General features: G+C 48.6%; 1 protein-coding gene across 1 annotated transcript; it reads left to right on the forward strand.

The window, feature by feature from the left end:
* Positions 1-1,239: 1,239 nt before the first annotated feature.
* Positions 1,240-3,359, forward strand: LOC110337695 (metallothionein-4). The gene is made up of 3 exons (XM_021220750.1): positions 1,240-1,302; positions 2,530-2,595; positions 3,100-3,359. The coding sequence occupies exons 1-3, from the start codon at positions 1,272-1,274 to the stop codon at positions 3,189-3,191; spliced, it is 189 nt and encodes a 62-aa protein (XP_021076409.1). The 5' UTR covers positions 1,240-1,271; the 3' UTR covers positions 3,192-3,359.
* The last annotated feature ends 5,941 nt before the right edge of the window (positions 3,360-9,300 follow it).

A 9,300-nucleotide genomic window follows, 5' to 3' on the forward strand; every position in this document is an offset into this window, starting at 1 on the left:
TAAAAGAGTGTCCACGGCTAGACTATGGGTGCCTGCAGGGACCATCTCTGTACCAGCACAGTGTCATCTCTACTTCTGTCATTGACTCCTGATGACCAGGATGTCAGTACATTTCCCCTCACTAGATATTCTCAGCTCAAGTTCATGGCATTGTGGGTCAGGCTGAGTCCTGACTGATGGAGATGAGCTGGGAACAGGGAGGAAGTATTACGTGGGCTGGAGCCAGGATATACGCTTTCCCTTTACTGAATGGGAGAACCACTTCTCATCAGAGGCCGTCAGCATAGCTGTGTGCCGGACACTCAAGAGTGAGTCCATCTTTCCTTTGTTCACTTTCCAGTCCATGTCTTCAGTCATCTGTTACGTCATCTGACTCGTTCATCTAGTCATTCCTTCACGCATCCAGCATCCACAAACCCTCGTGCAAGACTGGGCAGGGGCAGAGCTGCTTTAGCACATGAATAAGTAACACGATTATTATTACTAATATTATTATTATTATTATTTAACAGAGCAAGTAACATTCTCGTATGCACACATATTACCAAGGGACACACATGAGGAGAGGGGACGGAGGGAGAGAGAGGGAAAGAGAGAGAGAGAGAAAGAAAGAGAAATCATTGCAGCTCCAATATTTCTTCATGGGGCATCCCATCATCCACTGGGCACTTTTGCACCCTATGAAAGGTAGGTAGCTGCCTTATCAAAGACTGGGGTTGGGATGGAAGTTGGGACTGGTTAAGGAGCCCCACCAAGTCTTCTCTTCTTTCCCTCCATGTGTGGTCTAGAAGGAAAGATTCCCAGTCCAGGTGGGCACCCCCACCCCCTGCTTTCCCACCGTCTATGATGAGGCCTTTAAAGACCAACAACCATGGGAAAGAATGAAGCTCTGAGCCTAGGCAGGAGTGGCCCCAGAAGTGGCAGGTAACTCTGTGCAGCTGGATGTGTGTGGCTATGAGCCCTCACTGGGTGCCTGAGTGCCAGGGAACCTCACCTGGCTTCCTTGACACATCGACAGGGAAGCAGGTGGGGCAGGCTTAGCCCTTTGTGAAAGCCACCTAAACGACCAAACAACTCTACCTGCCCTCTGCCCTCTGCCCTCTGCCACCTGCCCTCCCTAGCCCTGAGCGTCTCACTGGGCCGTGTGCAGGGCGTCTGGCCCCAGGGAGAGGTGGGGTGAGCCGTAGTCCACACCTACACAACTATAAAGAGGGTGCCTGTAGCAGCTGCTACCTCAGCCTCCCTTTCTTAGCCGCTCACACACCTGGACCATGGACCCTGGGGAATGCACGTGTATGTCTGGTAAGTAAGGAAGCCCCTTTGGGGAAATCTTATAACTTTACCCCTCATCCTGCAGGCAGCATGTGGGACTCTTGGAAACTTTACTTAGGTGTCATGGATGAGGTTTATCCTGGATCTGCAACCTTTGGGACAGCTCTCACTTGGTTGGCTCCCAGCTGAACTGGATAGTCCTGGTCCAGGGAATAGTAAAGGAAGGGACCTCAAAACCTTAGTTCTTCTGGCTGCAGGGCCCTAGTGGCAGCCACCAGAGTAGGGAATGGAGCTATGGCCCAGAACCTGGACTCTTGGTTTTGGTCTTCAGCTGCCATTGATTCACCAACATATCTGATTCATAGATCTCCGTGTTCTCCTTTGCAAACTGGGGTTATTCAAGTCTGGGTGACTCCCATACTATGGAGTCTACGGAAAGGCTAAAATTAGCACGTCCAGGGGGGATGCTTAGAGGCTTAACTGTGCCCCCCCCCCAGTCAGTACAAGTCAGCTGTAGTGGAACACTCTACCACTCAAAAGGCTGAGCAGGAGGAGGGAGGAGAACCCTGTGTTCAAAGCCATTCTGGGTTGCTTGGTTGCCTGGAAGAATGTTGACCAGAAGGCGGGAGATCAGGGTTCAAAACGTCCTGTGCGTTCTCAGCCTCGAAAATTGGCACCTAAGAGTTTCAAGTGCTGCCTTCATCCTTACCAGTAGCAGTCTGTCCCCTAAATCTGGAAAAGAGACAGAAAATTCAAGTGTCCTCAAACCGAATGTAGCAGACAGGATGAGTTGAGAAAAACAAAGAAGTGTGAAATAAAAGCAAGGTAGAGAGGTCTCTGTGCCCCTTTCTGCTTTCCGTTCAGGTTTTCCATCTGGCCTTGTCAAGAAGAGGCTACGAATACCCTTGACGGTTGTCCTCATCTGGGGTTAGCCTTCTCTGTTAGTGCTGAATGGACATCTGTACCACCTGTGTCTTTAAATGACCAATTCTTTCTCCCACCCAGAGTTATACACGAACCTACTTAAAGACTTAGGGTCAGGAATGTGCATTGTCACAGGTAACCCGGGTTGAGCTGATGCTCCCAGTCCCTATCCATGGCCTGTGATTAGAACCACTGGCCTACCCACAGCCCTGGGGTCATGCTCAGCAGCAGCAACACCCTCTTGTCTAGTCACTCCCCCATACCCACACCCACACCAAGGAGTATCTGTAGCCGTGGCCCCACTCTCACCTGGGTCTCTGCCCTCTCTCCTAGGAGGGATCTGCATCTGCGGAGATAATTGCAAATGCACAACCTGCAGCTGTAAAACCTGTCGTAAAAGTGAGTATGGCCACCTGGAGGCTGCGAATAGCCCCATCCCTCCATGTCACTATCTACCCCCGTAAGGGCAGTGCAGGGATTCTGGGATCCTTTTTCTCATTGCGGGGTGGGGGGTGAGGGGGTATGATAAGACACCCAAGGAGACATGGGACAAAGCTCCTCTGGGCTGAAGCCCACCCAGCTCTAGGGACATCCATGGTATTTGAAGCATGGTATTGGTTCCGTCCAGCCCAGTGAGGAGGACGATAAAGTTTTGGTTTGGAGGAATGAACCCTGGCTTCTAATCTTATTTCTGTCATGGCTGTGACCTTTGAAAAGCCCACCCTCTGTCTGGGGCTCTAACAGACCCTAGAGGACCTCTGAGATCCTTTCTTGCTCTCATATCTCGTATCTCATATCCTGAGCCTCCTGGCCCAGGGTTTTCTGCTGCTTTCCCTAAAGTGTTGGGGGGAGGGTGGGAAATAAAGAGCCACGACTCACCTGTCCATCTCCTAACTTTTTCAGGCTGCTGTCCCTGCTGTCCCCCAGGCTGTGCCAAGTGTGCCCGGGGCTGCGTCTGCAAAGGAGGCTCAGACAAGTGCAGCTGCTGTCCCTGAAACCCACCTATGGCACCGGGAGAGATCCTGGGAAGTGACTGACGACACAGTACCTGAGTCAAGTGATTGAATTTGTATAATAAGTTGTGCTTTTTATATGTGTGCCCAGATGCGGGGTGGGTGACGTCCATGTAAAGTTCTTGGAGTAATAAAGTTTCCATTCATGGCTGTCTGGTGGCTCAGAGTATTGTTTAACCCTAACCCTAACCAAGAAGGACCAAGAAGGGCTGGCTCTATCACAGACCCTCTAGCTGCCCGCCAGAACCCCACCCACAGGTGGCTGTTCATTGCTGCTCACTTTAAGGTGCTACAACTATGCCTGAGGCTTTCTCCCACTTTACAAACAGCTTAGCCATGAGGACAGGAGGGTTCATGGCTTTGGGAACAGTTCCTAGCCAACACCAAGCACAGAAGAGTTTATGGCCCTAGGAACAGTACCTAACCAACACCAAACAAAACCCAGCATTTCTACACCGTCTTCCAGAAGTCTACAGTGGCTCTGAGCTCCAACAATTCCCAGCTAATGCTCTTAGGCTATCTTCCTTGCCCCATAGCATGGTCCTCAGCTAGAGCTTTCTGGAATTCCCCACTCAAAGAAACTTTTGTCTTGTCTTGTCTTGTCTTGTCTTGTCTTGTCTTGTCTTGTCTTGTTGAGATAAGGTTTCTCTGTGTAGCTCTAGCTGACCTAGAACTCTATAGACCAGGCTAGCCTGAAACTCAAGAGTTCCACCTGCCTCTGCCTCCTGAGTACTGTGATTGAAGGTATACACCATCACCACCTGGGACCCAAAGAAACCCTCTGAGTGAAGGTCTGTCATGGTGCATGTCTGTCTTAACCTGACTAGCTTGGCCTGATCTTGATCCAGGTGAACCCACCCAGCAAAAAGCTTCGTGGTCCTGAGCTCTGACCAGTCATGAACAGAACCTGTATGCATGTGGAAAAACAGAACAGCCACAGCGCCAACACACAATTAGAGTTTATTACTTGGGCCAACACCAGGTTGGGGCAACAAACACGTACACCAGCAAAGAGAAAATGATACAGATGAAAATAATGAGGTTTCTTAACAAATGGCTTTTTAGCAGAACTACTTGGAGATGTCACAGGGGGACAAAAGACCACTGTGGGTCATTCAAAATGTAGCCCTCAGTGAAGCCCCAGGTACAGCCCAGCTCCTGAGATGTTTTGCATTTATGCCACCAAGAGCTAAAGCTAAGGCCTTCCCCTCCGCAGTCCCTGGGCACAGGGGCCGTGACAATGCAGCCAAGGGTCCCAAGGCAGCTTCAGGCACGAGGAGGAGCAGGATGAACTTCCAATGACTTGGTGCTGTGCAGTCTAATCCTCCTGCCCTCATTGCTGTTTAGAAATCACCAGGAGTCTCCCTGGGAAGGCTTTCACGCTCTGCCCAAGAGCAAGCTGTGCTGCAGAATCAGCATCTTGGAACAATGGAAGAGGCATGGCCTTTGGCACCAGATAGACCATTTCTGTCTGTGTGGCCTTAATCAAGTCATTCACCCTCTCCAGGTTCAACGTCCTCCACTGTGGCAGAACACCCAGGCACATGATGAGCTCCCCATAAACAGGGTCTTCTCTGTGGACAAAGACGATTTGTGGCTTCTGTTTATAAATCTCAGTGAAAGTCCCTGACTAGTCACTCTGCAAAGCTCTGGGGTGCCTGCCAAGGACAGGGTGTTGGTAGTTACACCCTTCAGGACCAGGCAGGCTGTCTCTGGCAAGTAAGCTGGCTACTATTGCAGCAGCCGGTGCCTTCTTATCTTGCCCACAGGCCAACAGCCTAGTCATGTTAACCTCTCTTCTTTCTAACACGTCTTGGAAAACTCATATTCTCATTTTGACAATAACACCAATATAATATAGATGCTTACTATATACTGATCACTTGACACAGCCAGGACTGTGTAAAATAGTTTGAAAACATTATCTTACACACCTTTCACTGTCAAGAACACTTTAGAGCCAGACAATCATACCCACTTGAGCACCGGCCTTGGAGGGTCCCTCTCTGATTACTCTCACCATACATTGAGAGTCTAGATCAGTGACATAGATCAGTGTTTTTGCCTCTGCCCACTCCAAATGCTAGGGGCATTTCTACATTAAGAGCCACATAGAGGAGAATGCTCTCCTGACATTTGATCTCCAAATGAGGAAGCCAAGGCTTAAGTCAGTGGCTGGTTCTGCATCCTAAGACCTGTGAAGGACAAGACGGGGACTTGGTCTGGTCTGCCTGACTCAAGTTAATTCTTGCCCGTGCTCTATAGATAGCTATTAGAAAAGACAAAGGGCAATGTTACATGAGGGGTCCCTTCCTGGCTCGGTGCTTTAGAGAGCCCCATATTACAGCTCGAAAACCCTAAGTTTGTTGCAGAATGCAGGGCAGCCTCTACCACTCGGGAACTGGTGTTTGCTTGGCACTGTGTGATCAAACAGCTCTAATGTCCACTCTTGACGAATACTGTTCAAATCCCAGAAAAACACTCCTCTATCTCCTGGCCTGTCTCCTCAAAGCAAAAACAGGGTCTTTGAACATCAGTCGGGTTCATGGCTTGATCAGATACCAGTGTGGGAAACAGACACCATTTCAAACTTCAGGGAGAGAGTTAGTGGTGGAAACAGCAGAAAATGAGAATCAACTAACACATCAGTTTCTGTTTCTCACAAAGCAAGGTTGCTATTGGTCATTGTGGTGGTTTCAATGAAAATGGCTTCCATAGATTTGAATGGCCCTCGAATATTTGAATACTGGACCCCTAGCTGGTGGAACTGGTTGAGGAAGGACTAGGAGGTGTGGCCTTGTTGGAGGAGGTGTGTCACTAAGGGGTAGGCTTTGTGGTCCATGCCAATCCTAGTGTCCTTTGCTCTGCCTGGCGGTTGTGTCTCAAGGTGTGTGCTCTCAGCTACTGCTCTAGTGCCATGCCTGCTTGCCTGCTGCCAGACTCCCTGCCATGATGGTCATGGACTCTGATCCTCGGAAAATGTAAGCCCTAAATAAACTCGTTTCTCTAGAAGTTGCCTTGATCATGGTGTCTTATCACAGCAATGGAAAAGCAAGTAGGACAATGTCACATACTGTCATTTTCTGTTAGTGTGATACATCCAATTCCCCCTTTTTTCTTTATGTTCTGAGAATGTTTAGGACTGTATGATAACTGCACAAGAGGTGCAGGAATATTTGCAATGCTAAGCAAGTCGTATCACTCACAAAAATGTGCATTATTTGTAGCCGCCTGCCGACACACTAACTGAGTTCCTGAGTGGGAACCCGGAGCTGTATAGGAGAGAATGGCAAGTGAAGAAAAGAGACCAAGACAGATTTCTGATCAAGGCCCAGTGTTTACTAAGAGTCTGTGCTTATATAGAGGGAAAGCCCATTTCCTGCCAAGCCAGGCTTCTTGATGCTTTGCTGCTAAGTTGTTAGCACTAGTCTGTCAGAGCTGTTAGCATTAGGTCACCAAGTCCACCGGTTGCTATCTCAGGAATATCTCAGGAAGACAGGTTCAGCCTCTCAGCGGTACCAGCAGGTGACAGAACAATAAAGCCATCTAGGTCGGAAGGCTCCACCCCAGGTGGTCTCATTCACAGTGGCAACAAAGTCTGAGCCAGCCTACAGAAGGCTGGGGAGGCTACAATTATTTGTTAAAGAATGTGTATATTTAAATGCTATGGAATGATGTTTCTGGGCCCCAATATTAAAGTAATTTGAGTCCTAAATCCCCAGTGTAATGGTATTTAGAGGCAGAGACCTCAGGACATCTTGAAGTAATAAGGGCGGAGCCCTTGTGATGAGATTGGTGCCTGTCTATAAAGAAATGAAAAGAATGGGTGAGTCCAGGACCGAAAGCTTTCAAAATTGATAGAAAGATTGCAAAAATAAACAAACCAGCCTACCAAAACCCAGAACAAGACAGCCACAGCGTGTCTGGTGGAGGTTTAACTTCCTGACTTGCAGATAATCGTTCTTTTCGTGTCTGCTACCCACATGGCAGGCCTGCAGCAAGATCTATTCATCATTATCCTAGTTTCTTCCTCTCGATACTCCTCTACTCCTTCACCTGACCCTTACCTGGCTGAAACAAAGCAAAACACCTAGAAATCCTCTATAGCATTGCCAGCTTCTCGGCTTGAGCTGTGACTTCCCCTGTCCCTCGTCTATTCATAAATGTGATTCAACCCATTCTGGCATTTCCGAAATACTCAGTCGTCTCTGCTGGGTCTGGATCCCCTCCAACCAGGCTGTTCTTTGTCCTCCCTCAGTAAGTACATGGGCTATCACCTTAGTCGAAGGTAGGAGCTAAGGCTTGGGTTGCATAGTGTTCATCCACCCCCTACCCTGCAAGACAGGGATCGTCTTCCATTCCACAGGAAGTAGGCTCAGAGACTTGTGGGAGTCTTCCAAATATAGTCCAGACTAAGCTGGTGGAGAAACCCGGAGCTCAAGAAGCTGACTGGCATGGGACAAAGAGGCGATTGTTACTTATGGCCCTGGGGATAACAGTGCAGCTTTCAGAAAAGAAATGCCTAGAAAACAGAACGTAGGTCAAGGAACAAGAAGAGACTGGAATGTGGCTCAGGGGCAGAGTGCTTACCTGGCATACACAAGGTCCTGGTTTCCAGCCCAGAACTGAATGAGGACTCATCATGGTGGTCACCTGAGCAGAAAAGTGCTGGGTCCTGAGGCTGCTACATTTTGTGTCCTTGTGCTGTATGAGAAAGACAAATGCTGTGACAGAAGTCTGAATTCAATCAGGCCCTGGTGGACTCTTCATTACAGGTCCCAAAGGGGAGTTAGGGACGGCTCCAACCCAGAAACCAGTGAAGCTGGTGACCCTGAGTCCAAAAGAGTCACCCAAGCATGGTCGAGGGCATGACCATCTCAGCCTGGGTGGGTAGGAATCAGGAGAACCTAGAAGGCACCAAGTACCCCTGAACAAGGTCACGGGGGGGGGGGGAATCCTTCAGGATAAATTCTCTAGGAGACCATTTAAGAGAGAGAGAGAGAGAGAGAGAGAGAGAGAGAGAGAGAGAGAGAGAGAGCATACAAGCCAACCAGATTCACATAAAGATTGAAAGATAATTAAGCGGTTTACATGAAAGAACCTCCTGTTTGATCCTATGGTTTAACTTCAGGAGCACTAAAGTACTGACCGGGCAGATGATGGCGCTTGCCACCAGCGAGATGGCCTGAGTTTGGATTCCAGGACCCGTGTGGTAATATGAGAGCCAACCCTTGCAAGCTGTCCTCTGACCTTTACATGTGAAGAGTGGGATGCACACATGCAGGCACACACACACACACACACACACACACACACACACACACACACAGAGCTATTGATGAGAAACCACAAGAAGCAATTATGGTAATACTATAAACAGGCAAATAATATATTATGTACTAATCTTTCTTTCTTTCTGCTTTTTTTTTTTCTTTTTTCTTTTTTTTCTGGAGACAGGGTTTCTCTGTGTAGCCCTGGCTGTCCTGGAACTCGCTTTGTAGACCAGGCTGGCTTTGAACTCAGAAATCCGCCTGCCTCTGCCTCCCAAGTGCTGGGATTAAAGGCGTGCGCCACCATGCCCGGCTTCTGCTTTTTAAAGACAGGGTTTCAGTATATAGCTGTCCTAGAACTCACTAAGTAGCTTGGGCTGGTCTTGAACTTTGATCCTGAGTGATGACCCTGAGCATCTATCTGTCACTGTCTCTTGAGTGCTAGGCTCGTGCCATTTGGGGGAGGAAAGGGAAGAGGAGACAGCTTGCTTTTTTTTTTTTCTTCTTCAGGATCTTGAATCCCAGGACTCCAGTGAGACTTCTGCTTCAGTCTCTCAAGGTGTCAGAACCACAGACTGGTCCTTGGTGTGTTCTCTGAACAAGCCACACACACAGAACCCAAAATACAGATGTGAAGTATATTAAAACGTTAACCGGATCACGGATAAAAGAAATGTATGTTGATGTTTTTTCTTTTTTGAATTTTCAGAGACAGGGTTTCTCTGTGTAGCCTGGGCTGTCTTAGAACTCACTTTGCTGACCAGGCTGGCCTCAGATTCACTGAGATCCATCTGCTTCTGCCTCCTGTGTGCTGGGATTAA

The sequence above is a fragment of the Mus pahari genome, chromosome 20 (genome assembly GCF_900095145.1).
Source record: "Mus pahari chromosome 20, PAHARI_EIJ_v1.1, whole genome shotgun sequence".
NCBI lineage: Eukaryota > Metazoa > Chordata > Mammalia > Rodentia > Muridae > Mus > Mus pahari.

Bases quoted from the DNA above. Each gene is read 5' to 3' on its own strand.
- LOC110337695 (XM_021220750.1), top strand. From the start codon at position 1,272: ATGGACCCTGGGGAATGCACGTGTATGTCTG. The intron at 1,303-2,529 runs GTAAGTAAGGAA...CCTCTCTCCTAG, and splicing joins GGAATGCACGTGTATGTCTG to GAGGGATCTGCATCTGCGGA. The intron at 2,596-3,099 runs GTGAGTATGGCC...TAACTTTTTCAG, and splicing joins CTGTAAAACCTGTCGTAAAA to GCTGCTGTCCCTGCTGTCCC.